Source organism: Polypterus senegalus, chromosome 1, assembly GCF_016835505.1.
Source record: "Polypterus senegalus isolate Bchr_013 chromosome 1, ASM1683550v1, whole genome shotgun sequence".
Lineage (NCBI taxonomy): Eukaryota > Metazoa > Chordata > Cladistia > Polypteriformes > Polypteridae > Polypterus > Polypterus senegalus.
This window is the reverse complement of record NC_053154.1, coordinates 251,066,657-251,086,326: the sequence shown is the minus strand read 5'-3', so window position 1 is coordinate 251,086,326 and position 19,670 is coordinate 251,066,657. Positions and strand designations below refer to the sequence as shown.

Sequence of the window (19,670 nt, the reverse complement as noted above, 5' to 3'; positions counted from 1 at the left end):
TAGAATAGATCATTTCAAGGTTGATTGTTTGGATTCATCAGGAGGCATAATTCTGTACCACCCTACAAAGGTTTTCCATATTGGAGCATTGGCATTACCTTGGCAAAATGATTTTTCAATTCACATTCACTTAAGTTTCAAATTCTATATATTCCCATGGCTTATAGTAGAGACATCATTTCGTCTTCTTTTTATTGGCAGTTTTTACAGTGTGTGGTGTATTACTGCCTAAAAATGTCACTCATGGACATGGTCAATTTTTTGGAGATTAGATGATGAATATTTAAAAAAGGTATTTTTATGTTGTACAGTATATGGTTTATGATTGGATAGAACTGTTGTGATTCACTCATAGAAACAACCAAAGATATGTAAGGCCTTCAAAAATATCCAGGGAGCAGGGCTGAATCTCATCAGCCTGCCTAGAGGAAGTGAACCAAAAGGCAGGCTAGTTTCTACTAGAGAGGCTGACTTCAGCCTACATCAGGAAAAATGCATGTTATTGTTAAACTTCAAAGACATGTTCTGAAATGTTCCAACACACACACAAAATGTCCTACAAGGGAGAGGACAACTGTCAATCCTTAGTGCAGAGTAAGGCAACAAAACTCTTTATAAAAACCAAAGAAAAGCTCAATACACCAAAATGAAGAACAACAAAGCTGCCTAAAAGTCAAGCCTAAGCAAGCAAAGTCCCACTACAAGCTCCAGAAATCATAAACCATAATTAGAGCAGTATAATAATACTGAAAAAACAGTAACTCCATAGAATAACACTAAGAGGAGAACTCACCAAACACCAAGCACATACAATGTAACGCAGAAGAACTGCAATTTCTATGAGTTTTTTGAGGGCTAGAAATACTCTGTTAACAGAGATTGAACAGAACATTCTCTTATACTAAATAAACTAAACAGTAAATCTAACAATTCACAGTTATACAAATAATAAACATACTTTAAATAGCCAAATGATAATATTTAAAGGGTAAAACAGGAACAAAAAAAAACATAAAAAGAAAGGAGTTTAAACAAAAACCAGGTGGGAATAATGGCTTAAACATAAGAGTGATGGGGGAGTGGCTAAAAGTGCATGCACAAGCAAATAGTTGATTTGAGATTTATAAAGGAACTTAGTTAAGCATGTGGTGTACATATGGTTTCATAAATCCAATTCTTTGTGCACATACATCATTTTTGCCTTTTAAGCATAAGCAAATTTTTAGTATTGAATCTAAGCAAGGTTTTATGCATGAAGCTGCTAGTTCTTTCATATGGTTAGTGCTGCCCTGTGACCCTGACTTGAATTAAACAGTTAGAGAGTTTTCATGAATAACTGTAAATATCTTTTTTTGATTGCATTGTTTCCTTTACGTAAATAAAACTAGAATGTATTTAATTTGTTCATACACATAAATACAAGTATTTTAGTAAATTACAAAAAGTTTTTTTTTTCTTTTTTACATTAAAGAAATGTAGTTTGCTTAATTTGCAAAAGCTTGTTACAAGAACTTTTATGTTTTAGTGGACTTACAATTTACAAAACGAATCCCTTTAGTAAAATGTGTGATTTCTGGTAGTCTACAGGAGGACCTTTAGCACAAGACTATGAAGTCAATATATTTGATGGCTTAATAATGCGCACAAAAAATAAAACCATGAAATAATACAAAAAATAAATAGTTTTACTAGGGGGTTCCCCCCGCTCGCTCACCAGCCACTTTTGTGTCTCTGCCACTCATGTTGTGAAGAGGGGGACTGAACGCACCCCAAGGAGACATGGTTGCTCCTCCGAAACCCCCTTTTAAATGGTGATACAATGGGAAACAGTTTTTTTTTTTTACCTCCTCTTGCTCGATCTTCTGGTGGCTCGCTGCTGCTGCCGTGCTGCGTGATCTGCATCTCGCACGGTGCTTTGAACATTTAAAAGTCTGTACATCAGCTGTCCTACTCTTTGTGCTTTATTTCCAGCCCCAGGCGTGGTTAAATCTTTTGGCACAAAGTCCAGTCTCGCGAGACGTGAGTTCTTGATATTTTTTTAGTTTATAATTTAAAAATGAAATAAGAATCTCAAAATCTAACATCAACACATTAAAGTTTGATAAACTCTGAAAAGAATGATACCAAACATATGTACATTTTAAAATAAGCCAATTTAAAACGTGACAAAAAATGTGACATAAAAACAGCATTGTTGCACTTTTAGGCTTAGGATTTTAAATATATAGAGTAGATTTTTCTAAATATTTTTGGTTGGCTATGGATATTTAAAGAAAAAATAAAAACAAAAAGATTAAATAATACTATAGCACAACTGCACAAAAACACTAGCAACTTTTTTTTTCAAAAATACATATAGTTAGGACTAAAACAAACAAATGACTGACTTTCACAAAAGACAATGAGGAGGCATTTTCGAGGTGCAAAATGAGATTAAATTGTTCCTTAGTTTATAATCAATACCCTCTCTATGCAAATCTGGACAGTCTAGACCAGGGATATTTAATTACAAATTCATTTGAGCCTGATTTTCAAATCAAGAAAATTAGCTGGGCCGAACATTTTAAACGGCTGGCAACTAGCAGGTAATGACAAATTTTAAACCAACACAAATGAATGTATTGAAAAACAAGTAATACTTATTCATTGTTTCCCTTTTAAATTTGGTGACATCTGACACAGGCACATCAAAAAGTGCCTAAAAAACAATGAAAACACTATTTCTGCACAGAATATGAAGTAGTAACAATAATTTTCTACCACTTTTGAAATAAAAAAAAATATTTTTGGTCATAGTTGACATATGCATATCTCCAAGTGCATAAAACAAAATATTACACAGTATTAGCAGTAACATTTGTTTTCCTTTTTAAATAAAATAAATATTGTGCATTTAGTACTGTAGAATAAAAAAAAAAAAACTATCAATGCTATCAAAGCTATCAGTGCACAAACCTATAAAAAGTGATAATAGTAACTAACACACATGAATACAATGTCTACTGCACACTGAGGGAACACAAGTTCATTTTAAATCACCACAAGTGTGAGTAGGCTTGGCTTTCTTACACATCCCACATTATGTTGACATTGTGATGTGTTTGCTACTGCATGGGTTGTGCATGTGGAGCTAGGTTGGAAGACAGTGTCAGGGTGAGAAGGAAGTGAATAGTTAAAGGACAGGCAAAAGACAGACAGGCCATAGTAGGAGATCACCCAGGCGATCACCGTCACCCAGATGACAAGCGACGGGTAGGGCACCGTTTATATTGCGGCACACCAAAGTCGGCATCTGGAAGAATTCCCCAGAAAGGTGGCTCCTTTGCATCTTATTCGAGATATGTAGTAGGCTACAGTTACCCTGCTGACTTTCCCAGTGGGAGAAGTGGCATTTTTTGTTCTGAATGAGAGCAGTGACTTTTGGCTTGTAAGACGTCAGTGCAATCCAAAGACATCTGTGAAAAATGCTATCAGTCAGGGAGCAACAAGAGCTGATTGTTTATTGAGTTCATGTGTGAAAAACTTGATTCACATATGTATGTTGATCCCAACATACTTAGCATGATGATTGCTACTTTTGTAACGTTAGGTAAGTGATGTTCGTTGACTTCAGGCCAAAACTTTACAAGCCCATTAGTGTGAAGCTCTTGTGCCATGGTTACGGATAAATGCATGTCAACAAGTTCGAGTATGAATTTCCCCTTTTCAATGTAGGGGACCAATCCCTTTGCTCTGGCGGATAAATTCCTTTCTGTTACAACAGTGAACAGGTCTCTGTGGTATAATGGGTCCGTGGCTCAGAATGGCCGTTTTAATAAATAAATAATGAATGTGCTCACACTGGGGAGTGGAGCTGGTGCGAGAAATTGTCTGTGAGGTGCGGGCAGTCTGATTGTCTCAATATCAGCCCAGGGCAGCAATCAGAAAATTATACCTGCAACCAGTCCCTGCCCTATGAAAAGGGAAGTGCAAGATCACAAGGAAAAAAAGAAAGGGAAAAAAGACAAGAAAAAGAGAGCGGAGGTTAAATGACATGAGAAGAATCAGGCAGGGGGGAGAGAGAGCGAAAACAAGCCGGAGGACAGGAGTGAAGCCCTAAGAGGAGCGTGTGGCCATCACTTAGGAAGGAGTCACCCCAGTTGAACAACTTTAGGAGCAGGAGTGTCCATTATGCTCAATAGGTACTTTTACCGGGTGGAGCTAATGGCAGCGGTGGAAGGACAGAGTCCCCACACCGGGTGGAGCCTGGATTGGCAGCGGTTCGGGCAGAGCAGGGCTCAGGTGTCTGCACTTGCTAGTTGATGTCTCTCCAGACTGTGAGATCCGAATAGGATAAGCCAGAGAGGCGTCAGTTTTAAAGGAAGGCACCAGGGTTTGCAGATTGTAAATGAGATTCCTGCCAGATGGTTTTAACCTTGTTTTTAATGGATATTTCTATTTATGGGGTTTTAACTTCCACACGGTCACTGACTTTTATGGATTATTCACTTATTTATTAAAGACTTTTGAAGCACTGCACTTTCTGAACACTTGTTTTGTTTTGACTTATCTATATATATAATTCACTACCGCAAGACACCCATGGAAAGGCAAGACAACCATGAAAAGCACGCCGGAAGGGGCGTGAATTCACTAAGCCACCGACAAGTGAGACACCTATGGTGCATGCAGGAAGGAGCCACGGCCACTAACTCCAAGACCATTGGATACGACGAAGAGTCGCAGGGCCACGCCCACCAACTTGGACACGACAACACAGAAAAAAATGGCGTCATTTATATTCGTCTGTTGTAGAGGTCACATGCAGTGCAGGTCAGGTTAATGTCATGTACCTCCGAGCTACATTGACTGTTCATAGAGGCATGTTTCTTGCGGAGGTGAATCGCCATATGCAGCGTGCGAAACAGTTTGCGAGAGGTATCCCATGGGATCCTTAAAACAATCCTTTACAACTGAGGTTAAAGCACAATGAAGTAAGCAGTCTTTAAAAACTGACTTTTCGGTTACGACGCACGACCGCGTGCACCATAGCAAACTGTTTTACACGCTACATATAGCTATTTGCATCCGCGACAAACATGCGTCTTCTTAGATGCTCCTGCAGGAACACGGAAGACGTTTTCCTACCCACCAACATTCCTTTTTCACCGGCCGGCATCTACCCACGCTGTCTAGGCATTCACACTGACTGCCCATTTGCCTGGACGCAAAAACTCACCAACCACCCAGTTAGTCCCTTTCGTCTGTGGTAAGAGTCCACATGCATGTCTGAGCCATGCAGCGTTTGTTATGCCGCAGGTTCACTATTGTGTTGTATTTTGCTCTCTTTAGAGTTCCATCTTTTCATTCACTTACTGTTGTATTCTCACACCAACCCGTTTTAGACATCCGTGTCTTTCCAGAAGTGTTTAGCATTCAATAAATTATTATGCATGAGATTGACCATGTGTCTACCCAGCGCAGAGAGGTGTGGTTAAGCCGTTAAACCCCATTCAGGCTGCAAGCCGTGGAATTCCCACTAAGTGTGACTCATACGCTCCCACTCATTACGTCCCTACCCTTTGTGCACACCCCCCTTCTACCGTGGTTGGGTATCTTGGTGGATTATATATAGAAAGGCAGCCAAACCCGCACAGAGCAATGAAAAGTCAAAACCGAGGGTATCCCATGGGGTCCTTAAAACATTCTTTTACAACTGAGGTTAAAACACAATGAAGTAAGCAGTCTTTAAAAACCGAGTTTTTGGTTATGACGCACGACCGCGTGCACCATAGCAAACTGTTTTACACGCTACATACAGCAATTCGCATCCGTGACAAACATGCGTCTTCTTAGATGCTCCAACCCTTTGTACACACCCCCCTCCCACCTCGCTACTACCGTGGTCGGGTGTCTTGGTGGATTATATATAGAAAGGCAGCCAAACCCGCACAGAGCAATGAAAAGTCTACGTCAATCAAAGGGACATCTGGACTGTGTAAAGATGACGACTCAAGTGACGAGTTGGAGGTGGGCACATGAGCGTGCAGTGCTTCTCCTCTCCTCCCGTTCCACACTCCGCGCGTGTCTCCCCCATCCCTTCGTCTGGCAGGAGAAGGCGCGAGGACGGTCTGCCAGTTTTCAGTCACAGACGATTGTATGTTGGTTCGTTCTGTGCATTGTTACAATGTTGCTTTTCTTGGTGATTTATTACATTACCGATTTTTCAAATGTTAATTTTCTCCCTGTGCTTAAAAATCATTAAAAAACCGGCCTGCTTATGCGGCGTATGGTACGCTGCGGGTTGGCTAGTTTTTAATAAAAGCACATGCACTTTTCACCTTCCCCTTGCTTGGTGTGTTTGTTCTCATTTGCTCAGTCATGACTATCGATGGTGTCAGGTTCAAGAGGCTCCCAAGAATGAAGAAGGAGCATGGAGCCAACCCACACCATCACAGTCTCTGGCAAAACCCATCACCTCTGTGGGCAGAGAAAGTCGACCAGCAAAGTTCTCTTTCAGCCTTGCAATGAAATCTGTCATCACATCTGTGATTTGTGTCGGGAACAAGATGCATTTGCCTGTGCTCAGGTCAGTCATGAAAAGGTCCAGTTTGACTGGAAATGTGTGGATCTGTTCCACAAGTTCAACAACACTTTTGCCTCTGCCTTGCAGTCCCACATTTAGGTCATTCAGGTGTTTCAATATGTCACTCAGAAAGCAGACATTGACAATAAAGTTGTCATCCAGTATCTGATCCAGGTGTGCTTCTGCCTTTTTATTCTTGCTGCTGCAGAGGAAAGTTGTGATCTCCTCTCTGAGGTCACAGAAACTCTCCAGTGCACTGCCTTTGAACAGCCACCTGACATCACTGTGCAAAAGCAGGTTGTGTGCTCAGCAGTCATTTCAGACAGCAGCATGCGGAATAGGCGGTGTTGGAAGCTTGATGTGGAGTGAATAACTTTTACTGTAGCCATGAAATTGTCCATTATCGTTTTGAGCTCCATGATTAGTTTTGCGCACAACACCGTCTGATGCATCTGAGGTGCAACGTGCTGCAAGACCATTGATTTTCATTGCCATGGACGGAGACCCATCCGTCACTAGCATGCACACACTCTCCATATCCAGACTACTGTCACTGACAAAAGCCGAAAGTTCCTCAAAGACTGTATCACCAGTTGTGTGTCCTTCTAACGGCAGTAAGCTGAGGAGTTTCCTCTTGGAAGCATTTACTGTCAAAAAACTGACATATAAACACAATTGTGTGGTATCAGTTTTGTCTGCGGAGTCATATACTGCTATAGACATGACACTGGATTTTTTCAGGTCTTCTAACAGCGTTTTAAACACACCTGTAGCAAGAATTTCAAACCTGCAGATGTTTGAAGTGTTTGACGGGGTTACATTTTTAATAGCAGATTAACTTGTCATACTCGTTTTAATTTTGTCGTCACTTATTATCCATGATGGCCAGCATTTATGAAGGGAAGCTGTTGTAGCTCTCTCTTGAGCTGCACATGACCACATCATGGTAGTACAGCTCCAGTTGTAAGATGCAATCAAACTCTTTTGCAGCTCTCTCCGGAGATCCCTCGGGCAAGTTTGTGTGGAAAGTCTTGTGTTTCTCAATGTGCTGCCTCTGCACATTGCAATCTTTAAATACCGCAACACACTCGTTGCAAATTAAACACGTCAGTTTGACATTTGGATTTGGAGGTAATATAAACAAGTATTTGTCAGTCCAGGCAGGGTTAAACCGACGGTTGTCATTGTCAATTTTACATTACTGGGTTGAGAAAGACATGTTAGAATGTATTGAGATGTGTCTTGATACCGCAGGGGTTGTGGAGAATAAAAGTGGGGGTGAAATCTTGCGAGAAAGCACTTTGAGAGGGCTCAGGGAACCCCACTAGAGAGGACTGAATGACAGGATCAGGGTGAGAGGGGAACAAAAGGTAAAAGGTCAGGGAGAGACAGAAAAGGAGAAGGCTGCCTGTTTTTTAGGTGACCCTGTGAGAAGGCATGGTAAGGTACTGTTTATATTGCAGCACACCAAATTAAAAGCCAGTTGGCATTTTGAAAATTCCCCCAGAGAAGTGGCTCCTGTGTTTCTTATTCAACAGGTCGACACTGATGATCCAGCTTGAGATTCAGGCGATGATGATGCTGGACATCTAAAGAGTTTTGTAGTTACAAAAAGTGCAGCATGATATGCAAATGAAACATCTAAATGAGAGGGTAAGGTCCCTGGAAACAGGGTGAAAGGATCATGAAAGACAGGATGCAATTAAAAACTTGAGGTGTCTCCCATGGTCAGTCAGGGAGGAATGACACCAGTACACATTTCACGAGTTTAAAACTGATGAGTCTTTACCTGCTAACTAAATGCCTCAACTTTTTAATTGCAATCAGACTCATTTAACTCCTCTACATAGCTTGTGTTCTGCTTCAGTGTTATTGCCCAGGAGCATGCCGCTCTTTCATCCTCATTCCTCTACTTGCTCCTTCCCTCACAAGTGCCTCTCCCACATATTTGTGCCCTCCCTTTTCTCTCACCAATGCTGTTCTGCTCTGTTTTGCTATGCTAAACAGAGAATTGCACTCATCTCTGTACTACTGTAGGAATTTATGAATAAATTTCTGAAGGATCACAAAATGTGTTTTTCTTGGTTTTTCTCTGTATTTTTAGTGGGACCATGGGCTAGGCAACTCGGACGTTGCTTCTAGGCTGCATGTGGCTCATGGCTGCCATTTGAATAGGCTTAGTCTAGACGATGACAATGTTTGTTTGAATCTGTTACATTTTAACCTATTGTGCATTATTACATTGTTTCAATGTGCAAGGTAAAATCAACAGAATAACAAATATTACATCATTTTTCCCCCTGTCGTGTATGAATTCCTGTTTGGTAGTCAAGCATAACTTGTATCTCGAATCTCCATCTTTTTGCCTCTGAAAGGCAATGTTAAAAAAAAAAAAAATGGATAAACAATCTTCTATTATCCACTACCTGAGGAAGTAAGGTTTTATTAAATTCTACAAAAGAAGTATCACTTAAATTCAAGAACAGTCCACCATATATTAAAGTAATATTCCATCCAAATATGATACCTTTTTAACAATTACTTACCTCGTGTTTTTTGTAGTAATAGCCAAGAAAACTTTTAACCTCACGTTTCGTCTGATTTCCTTTGTAAGCCATTCATGAAGGGGATTTTCCTGAAATGGTTTATTTAACAATATTTTACCTATAATACATGTGTTTGAGCCATGAGCACACAACCGGATATCTGAAATTTGTATTATGTGACACATGTATACTGAGATTTGTTTCCATTGACATTTTTATATTATTTGCTGTTTCTTCAGCATTGGTCTCCAAGGAATACTGGTGTTGTCAGGAACTTTGCTATCTACATTCTCCATAATATGCTCCATATCATTCTCCCAATGTGCAATATAGACCTTATTTCAACCAGTGCAATCTGTACACTTAACCAGTGCAATTTATATATATAACAAGTGCAATTTGTATATTTTGTAATGTACTTTTATTACTATCCGGTTTGTTATTATTTTCTCTCATCTTGTCTTTTTAACTCTTATGCCTCACACTGAGTCGACTGCACCTTTAATTTCGTTGTCCCCTATCTAAAAAGCATAACATTATTTCTCTGCCATTACTATTACCAACAAAGGGTAAATAACAGATAAAAAATATTCATTTTTGGATGGTGTATTCTTTAATCACAATGAGCTCTGAAACAAATGTGTGGTATGTAATTAAAAGGATTATTGTGTGACAAGATACTTAGTACAATATTACATAAATGCAAATTAAATTTAAGATGTGCTTCAAGAAGAATTAAATGAAATGTCAGTTGTCTGAACACTGAACAGAAATCTTTTTAACAAGTCTATGGCTGTTGGTCAAGAATAATGAAGTGCTAGCTAAGTCATTTCTGTTTTGGCAATGTGAAAAATACCAACAAAATAACTTTCAGATTTATGCTTAAATTATTTTTTTCAACTCCCTATTCAATTTTCAAAAATGTATGTAAAATATATAAACTGTGACTTTGACTTCATAAGCCTGCTAATCCATTACATTATGTCTCCACAATGCCACTGCAGAATGATCACGCTTGTACTCAAGTGAAAGGGCATAAAGTATGAAAGCTTGCTGTCTGCACATGTGATATTCAGCTTTGTCATGCCAACTGATCAATTTATCCTCATGACAGAGCAATGGCAGTGATTTATGGCAAAGTACTTTTAGTCAGTTCAATCATATCATCTCTAGAAGAGAATCTACCTAATGTCTGCAACATTGTCCACCTTACCATGTGTCAGTTCTGCATTGATTAATTAATAGCTTTTACCTTTCAAGAACTTGCTTTACTTGTAAGTACTAACCTCCACTTAAGAGCAATGACATAGATAAACTACAAATAAATGTACCCATAGTGTTTTTATATGCAATACTAAAAAAAGAGGCAGCACTGCCAATAGATGTTGATTGATTTCTAAAGAATAAGCAAAGAAAAGAATGGAAGAATAGACAAGTCTTCGTTACAAGAGATTATTTTTTACTGAAATATGTTTCACACTTCTTATAGCTGCAGTTTTCTCATTTCGTCTATAATTACTTTATCTGCACTTATTTATATTAAAAACATTCTTACATTTACTGTGTGTCGGGGAAAAGATGTAAAAAACTTAATAATCCTACCTTTGCCAACTAAACTATGTGACTGACAATGAATTACTACCAGCAGCAAAACTAATTTGTAAAACTTTAATTATTCCCTTTTTAAAATCATCAAGATGAATACATTTCTGAAACTTTAAGCACATGTAGTATATGCCAAAACATTTGCATAAATGTCATTTTCTACTTTGGATTTTATTTTTTATTTATTAGCATGTTTTCCTTAGCAGTGGTGTGCAGCATTGTGTTATTAATCCATTTTTTACTGAATCCATTAAAACCACTTTAGAATTACTGGGCCTAAGTCTTTTTTGTTAGCATTTGGTCTAAGACAGGAAGCTTGAGTAGGGTATTAGTCCTCTGCACTCAAAAGTTCAGTTCGAGCAAGGCAATAAAAAGTTGCCAGCCAACCGAATATGTATGTTTTTGAGATGTCGGAGGACATTAAGAGTTCTTGGAGGAATAAAAAAAAAAAAACACATACACACACTCAGAAAAAGGATGAATGTGAAACTTTCATAAAGAGTTAGGATTACATTTCCCAGATGTCACAATATAAATAGCAAAAGTAAGTTTAGTTTGGGCAGTCAACCTTTGGATTGCATGGTGGATCATTATTTAACATTGCTATCTTTCTGATCCAAAGTCCCGGTTTATATCCTACCCCTTTGTATAGTATTCAGGTGTTTTCTAATTGCCATTAAAATTTCACTCCTAAATATTTTGATATTTAAATTTGATGACTGTAAACAGGCCTGGTATTAGCGAGTGTGGGCATGTGCTCAAGTATGCATCGTAATAGATTGGTGTATGCATGAATGGAAAACAATACATTTGGTCAACTTATTTTTGTTATATTTTAAATTAAATGGAGTTACGTATTTTAATCCATTCTTGTTTATAGAGGCAATATATTGCAATTGGGTGGATGTGCAAGTAAGCATTTCACTGTGCTCTGTACACATGAGAGATTTTCATACACCTTTGAGTTGCCCTCCAAACTACCCTGGTCTTCTCTAGTCTAGTTGTAGTCTTGGCCAGAAGACTGGTGCCAAACATTTATTGAGTATTTTGTCCCCAACCACAATACTCTCCAGGTCTCATCAAGCAAACACAAATCCACCTAGTTTCTGAATCTTCCTTTCTAGTATAAGGTAGAGGACAACTGCAGGCTATCTTCCAGATATTGTTATTAAATATCTAAAGAAATTACAGCACATATGTATGCACAGGGCTAAGAAAGGTTATTAAAACTAATGAACACAGGTTTGGTTTACTTTATTTATTATAACAAAGAAGTGTTTGGAATTTTACCTCTAGGCAAAGTGATTCTGATTTATTGCAGTCATAGGGAAACAATAATTGTGCCTTAGTAGTCCACGTGGGAGTGGGACTTAAAGACTGTACTACAAACCTGAGATGTGCAAGCACCCTGGAAGAGTTTTTTTTTTTTATATATATTTTTCTTCCTAAAGAACTGACATTTTAATCAGTCTTCCTGAGCTATAGATGTTAATACATAAAAGAAAAGTATTGTTCATAATATTAGTATTTTTGTAGGACCCAAAAATATGGTATTATGTTATAGTACACAGAAACAAGATTATCAATCTGTTTTATACATCTAACAGTGTAGCTATTTGTCACCTCATTAACCAAAAAGACAAAATGATGAGTGACAGTGAGGAAATTACAGACTGTATGGAGAACTGATAAGAAACAAGGAATATCCTGAATAGTCTCCCATCCACGTACTGCTGTCCATTCAATAACCTGATTTACAATCAATTGCTGATCATGTATTCCAGTCTAGCTTCAAAGAAAGCATATATTAAAAGGCTAGCAGAGGCCGAGAGAATAGCATTTGTAGCAGTGAAAGTGATTAATAATGTATATATACAATTGCACATTTCTGCAAAGAAATGTCTCTAAAACCAAATCACTTAAGTAAGCCTCATTTCAGTCAGTCATTCTGGTGAATGCTTTTAACAAAAAATTAAATCTATTAGGCAATCACGTTAAATTCACTAGTTCCTTAGAAAAACATAAAGGCAAAGATATAGAAGCCTGCAGTGAACTTCAGCTACTCTGTCACAACTTTGCGGTACAGCAGTTTTTATAGGTCACTGCAACACATTCACACCTACAGTACATAATAATTTATTTTTCCTGAAAAAACAATAATGAAGTTGAAATTTTCTTTTACACTGCTACATGCTTTAAAAAGAAGTATAGCTTTTTACATTTTCTGTCAACTAAAACATTTTTGAATATATTACCATGTTTATAAACATATTACTATCACTGTACTAGAAAAATTGAGAAAACTTAATTTCAGTCTTGAGGTACAGTAATTATTTAAGAATAAAAAATACACAATCATGATATACAAAAGGTTGACTTAAAACTTATTTGCAGTTCTATCTGTAGAAGCACAAGTGTGATGATTAATAGTCAGGTTAAGGTGTTGCTCAACCGTGATAGTTTATGTTAAATGTTTTGTGTAAAATGTTAACATCTTGGGAGTTTTGTACCCAGTCAATATGAATCAGAGTTTCTCATTTCCTTCCATAGATGTATAGAATTATTTTAATTTTACCATTTGCTGCCAGTGTGGACAGTGGCTTACCATTTTTAAGCAACGCTGAATATTTTTTGAGGGAAACAAAATCTCTCCTTTGGTGTAAAATTTTATTTACATAGCACATTTCTTCTCTGAAAGTGTACTGTACCTTACACATCTCTGCAAATACCATGTTATTTTAAAATTCTTTCTATTTTTGTCAGACTTTTTTCTGTTTCATTTTTGTATGATTAAACAATGCTACAAGAAATTGTCTTAAAAATCAGAAAAAAGAGTTTCACCTTTTGTGCACTAAATCTGCAAGCAATCAAATAATACCCACATTTAAAATAAGAATTTAGTGACTTCACATATATCTTCTGTTCTGGAAAGAAATACATATTTTTAATACTTTGAGTTTTGCTATAGTTTCACAACATTTGCTTTTACACACTTCAGGTATACTGTCAGGTCGGGGCAGACATAATATGTAAATGTACAAAGAGAACTAAACTAAACTGTAGAAATGTTAAATTTAAACATGATTTGGCAACATAAAATATTGTCTTATTGCATTGAAGTGAAACTCATTTACTCTTATGTAACAAGACCTAAAAAAGCTTCTTTTGGTCTCCATGGCATTTATAAAACATCAGTAGATAAGTTATTTGTCTCTGTGCAGTGTGGCATATTGCCATGATGGTAAAGTTACTTGTTAATGTTAAGAATTCAAGCTCTTACACTAAATATGCAATGTCAAGAGAAATGTTTCTCAGTTAAGCAACATCAGACCAAAATGAAGCTTTGTTAGTAGGTCACATTGCAGAGATGAATAAACTACTGATGTTTTGTAAGTTTTATGAAGACCCAAAGAAGTGTTAGTTAAGGTCTTGTTGCATAATAGTAAATAGATTCATTTTGCAGTACCTAAAGTGTTACCAAAAATATAGATAAAACTGACTAATTTCACTAAAAATATTTTTCTTTTATTTTGGGGCTGACGTTTCTGAATTCATCGATCTATATGTACTAAGTCCCGATCACCATCATAAAGATCAAACAAGTCTATCCTAGCACTGGATTCAAGACATGGGTTAGCCCTAGAAGGATGGCAGTCCAAACTGGATTTTGAAGGAGAAATGTTTTATATTAACAAAGTTTTATCTTAAGCTAAAGTGTAGACTCTTTTGCACAAAAGTCCTACTCTGGAATTCTGTAAGATTAGAAGAATTATTTGTCCATGACAGACTGATATAACAAAGGGAGCACCCTTATATAACAGATCTCTTTTGAGACCCTCCCCAATGGGGCATCACCCTGAAACAAGATTGACGTGTCTGTCGAGGCCTGCTTGTCCACTGCCAACGCAACCACAGGTTTGCAGCATCCTGCAGGTTTGAAGCACCTTGCAGTGCCACAGAGGAAACGGCAAGCTCACTGCCTCGATGCGCAATGTGTCTGTCGCCCGATAGGTAATGCAGGGAACACTATAACTTGGCCACTGACCGGGCCATAGCCCTGCCCATTTCAGTGTGTCTGTTTGTAGCAGAGTGGTAGCTCCCGCTGCAATAAATAACCTTGGTGTTCATGTTTCAAGTTGAATAAAGCTGGTTTTTCTGAAATCCTTAGACTCAGCCTCGTCTTTTGGGTGCAAGGTAGCGACTCACGTGTTACAGACTGATGTAACAAAGGAAGCACCCTTAACTAACAGTCCAAGAATTATAAATACTAATGCATTTCAGAACTGTCTCAGTTCAGCCCGAAGCCTGCTTGAGGTTGCTAGGCTGCCTTGACACCTTGGTGTAAATAAAGGAAGCCTGGAATCATCATTAAACTGATTATTTAATAAAAATAAAATACCTGATAGTTTTCCAAAACATTGACAGAACTGACTTAAAGTATAGGAACATATATTATTTAACATTGTGTTAAAGTAATGTGCTGTTTAAGTACACTCTGTCATAAGGCCTTACCTTTACTTGCATTACACTAGTAAATGTCCTGGCATCCTCAGCTACTCCACCCAAATACAGGTTTTTAGTAAACACCGGACGGTGATCATTTTCATCTTGAACTTCAATAAATACTTTTGCTGTATTTGCTAAAAAAGAAGAAAAAAATCAATAAAACACAGTATCTGAGCTTGAATTAGCAGTTAAGATGGTTCTTAATCCTTATTTAACCACAATATTCTGGTTTTTAAGTTCTTTCATGGAGCTAAAAATGACAGTTTCTATCTTATATTAATTTTACCCTTGATAGGCTATCCTTAAAATAAAAAGAAAATAATACTGGATGTCTGTGGCTGAAATTGAAAACAAAATGTTCAAATGATATAAAATGTCCACATTATACACTCACCTAAAAGATTATTAGGAACACCTGTTCAATTTCTCAATAATGCAATTATCTAATCAACCAATCACATGGCAGTTGCTTCAATGCATTTAGGGGTGTGGTCCTGGTCAAGACAATCTCCTGAACTCCAAACTGAATGTCAGAATGGGAAAGAAAGGTGATTTAAGCAATATTGAGCGTGGCATGGTTGTTGGTGCCAGATGGGCCGGTCTGAGTATTTCACAATCTGCTCAGTTACTGGGATTTTCACGCACAACCATTTCTAGGGTTTACAAAGAATGGTGTGAAAAGGGAAAAACATCCAGTATGCGGCAGTCCTGTGGGCGAAAATGCCTTGTTGATGCTAGAGGTCAGAGGAGAATGGGCCGACTGATTCAAGCTGATAGAAGAGCAACTTTGACTGAAATAACCACTCGTTACAACCGAGGTATGCAGCAAAGCATTTGTGAAGCCACAACACGCACAACCTTGAGGCGGATGGGCTACAACAGCAGAAGACACCACCGGGTACCACTCATGTCCACTACAAATAGGAAAAAGAGGCTACAATTTGCACGAGCTCACCAGAATTGGACAGTTGAAGACTGGAAAAATGTTGCCTGGTCTGATGAGTCTCGATTTCTGTTGAGACATTCAAATGGTAGAATCAGAATTTGGCGTAAACAGAATGAGAACATGGATCCATCATGCCTTGTTACCACTGTGCAGGCTGGTGGTGGTGGTGTAATGGTGTGGGAGATGTTTTCTTGGAACACTTTAGGCCCCTTAGTGCCAATTGGGCATCGTTTAAATGCCACGGGCTACCTGAGCATTGTTACTGACCATGTCCATCCCTTCATGACCACCATGTACCCATCCTCTGATGGCTACTTCCAGCAGGATAATGAACCATGTCACAAAGCTCGAATCATTTCAAATTGGTTTCTTGAACATGACAATGAGTTCACTGTACTAAAATGGCCCTCACAGTCACCAGATCTCAACCCAATAGAGCATCTTTGGGATGTGGTGGAACGGGAGCTTCGTGCACTGGATGTGCATCCCACAAATCTCCATCAACTGCAAGATGCTATTCTATCAATATGGGCCAGCATTTCTAAAGAATGCTTTCAGCACCTTGTTGAATCAATGCCACATAGAATTAAGGCAGTTCTGAAGGCGAAAGGGGGTCAAACACTGTATTAGTATGGTGTTCCTAATAATCCTTTAGGTGAGTTTATACCATTTTCTATGTTGCATTGTCTGGTCTACTACTCTGACACCTGAATCAGGCCAAATGATTCCAAAGGTTCACTGCATGCATGTTTTTATTTTTTCCCCATCCTAAAATATACAATCTAGTGTGAAGAGGGTTTCATGACACAAGGGCTGCACCCAATTTGGACCATTTACAGATTATATTTTAGATAGTTTTAAACAAGATATATGTGAGTTGTGCACAATTTTAGTTTGAATTACAGCATGTTTTGCACAGGCTGAAGAAGAATGTGTTTTATGGATGGTTGAATTCCATTCTTTATATGAAATTGTAATTGAAAAGTCTAATTTCCAATGCCCAACCCACACCACCATCCCTCCCTTTTGATTTGTAGTGGTAAATTTCTTGAGATTTGTTGGTAGAATTTAGAAATACTGCTTTTATCTTCATCAGTTCATTTCTCTTTAAATGATTTTTGTAAACCATTCTTCACTATGTACAGGCTGACAGCACAATAATAAGCTTGAAGTTAAAATACAAATTGCAAATTTTACAAAATACATAAAGTATTCACATAAAAATACAGATTTAGCTGAATACAGAGTTTAAAAAAAAGCAATTTCAAATTGATTGACAAAAATCAATCCTACCAATTTGTGTCCACTATAATTATTTTCGAGATATGGTTGGTTAATATTGGAGGTGAGGAAAATGAAAATTCTACCCAGCAGCATCCCTGGTGAAACTTTTGATAAAATTTCTAGCTTTCACACAGAAAAAATACTAAATTGCTGAAAGATTGTATTTGATATGTAAAAGTTCATATTAAAGCATGCACATTTTTTATATACAGATCTTTAAATGTCTGGAGAGGTTAAAGAAGTTTGGAATATATGATTATCATACACAGGCCAGCTGCCGAAAAATATCCCCTGGTACCATATCTGAAAAGAATTGTGGACTACCTGCGTTTTTGGACAAGATTTCATTTACACAGGTGGGCAGATGTGGTTTCCTTGACTTCCAATAATACAGCTGACATCTAAAGTTACAATTAAGTCTAACTTTTAAAAAAGAAATGCTTTATATATACAGTATGTGCATACAGTATACACTAGCCAGAGTTCATTTAGATTTACACATTCCCGACAACCAAAATATACCACCCTTCAGGGTTGTCAGAGACTATGAATGCAATTGCTTTGTGATGTAAAATTCCCAAACCTTTGCAGTAGAGTGAAAAAGTTGATGAACCAAGTCTCCTTTCAACCTGGACTGATCTTTACCATTTAAGTGGGTTTCCTTAAGAAATATCTCTGCCCATAAGGAGAAAACATTTAATTTAAGGTCATGATTGAGGATTTTTATGTACATAAAAAAATAGTGAGTGGTAAAAATCACACTGCTTTGGTATTTTAAAAAACATTTTCCAAGACAAATTTCACATTTGCCTGTGCTGGGACTGAACACAAATAAAACTGCAATAAAATGAGGAAGACAATAAGAATGGTCTATCTGTCTCTCTCCTTTGTTCCTGTTAGTCGCTGCAGACATGGCAGTGACAACGACAGACACTTTAAGTCCAAGTCCTTTGACATACCAAGAAATGTGCCATGCCCAAAACAAACAAAGTTTTCCCAACAAAACTAAGCTAATAGTTTGTGGAGACATCCATAATTACCATATACAAAAAAGTTAACTTAATAATTACAATTTTGACAAAGAAGCAAAGTAAGAAATAGCTAAAATTAAAAAGGAAAAAAGGCTGAAAAAAGTTAGATTATATTTTATCATTATAAATCAAACTAAACTGCACAAAAATCACCTAAATTCCACAGAGAAACAGCTTGAGAAGAAAAGAAGTAAAAAACAAGAAAGTCTAATATGAAATTGTAAAGCATTTTCAGGAAAGGCTAAAACTAATGATAAGGTAGATAATTCTTCTTTTTAAATAAATTTGGTCTTTTATTCAGGATTGGACTGCCTGCAAACGATGGTGAGGCCCTTCCTCTGAGTCTGGGATACAAATGTGCCCTGGGGCCTCATGTATAACGCCGTGCGTAGAATTTGCACTATAACATGGCTTATGCACAGAAAAATCCAGATGCAGGAATCCATGCGTACTCCAACTTCCACGTTCTTCTGCTACATAAATCATGGTCAGGGCGAAAAGTAACGCTCGTGCATGCGCTTTATGTAACGCCTCAACTCTTCCCAGAATTACGCCTCTTTGAATATGCAAATCAATATAAATCACCCTTAAGCTCAGCCTTCTGTGAAAACACAATGGGAAAAGGAAGAGGGAAAATGGAAGAATTTCAGCGAATACCAAGTGGAGGCAAAGTCACCATGAAAAGGCAAGATGTAGCCCACCATCTGAGTGTCATATGAAAGCTTACAGAGAAAAAAAGGCACACAGTGGGGGAAAAAGCACGAAATGTCAACTTCAATCTCGAAATTTCCACTTTAATCACGTAGATAGTTTATTTTGTCATTAAAATAGAACATCATAAACTTCATCTTAAAATCGTTTAATTAACCAGTTTCTCAAATCACATCGCAATTAAAGCAGCACGTTAAATGCTTTGTTTTGTATGTGATCTTCTATGTGCTCTATGTGTGAGAATCACTACATGGTTCTTAAACCGGCTCTCTTCCTCCAATAGGACACAGAATCCATTACATTCATGATATTACAGCTCTCTGAATAACTAAAATACTGAGATGTATATGTGATATCATTTTCATGATGATAGTTAAAGCACGTTATTAAACATGGGTTTCACGGCTCAAGTGATTGTGTGCGACCTTCGATGAAATTATTTATTGCAGCAGTACTCATGGGCGGCTCTATGTCCA

General features: G+C 37.6%; 1 protein-coding gene across 6 annotated transcripts in view; it reads right to left on the bottom strand.

Moving 5' to 3' along the window:
- The window catches only part of pcdh15b (protocadherin-related 15b), a 760,133-nt gene that overhangs the window by 66,956 nt on the left and 673,507 nt on the right, over positions 1-19,670 (bottom strand). For all 6 annotated transcript variants that reach the window (XM_039771647.1, XM_039771665.1, XM_039771655.1 and 3 more), the window contains one exon: positions 15,229-15,356. In XM_039771647.1, the coding sequence (XP_039627581.1) occupies positions 15,229-15,356 (128 nt within the window). The remainder of the gene's footprint in view (positions 1-15,228; positions 15,357-19,670) is intronic.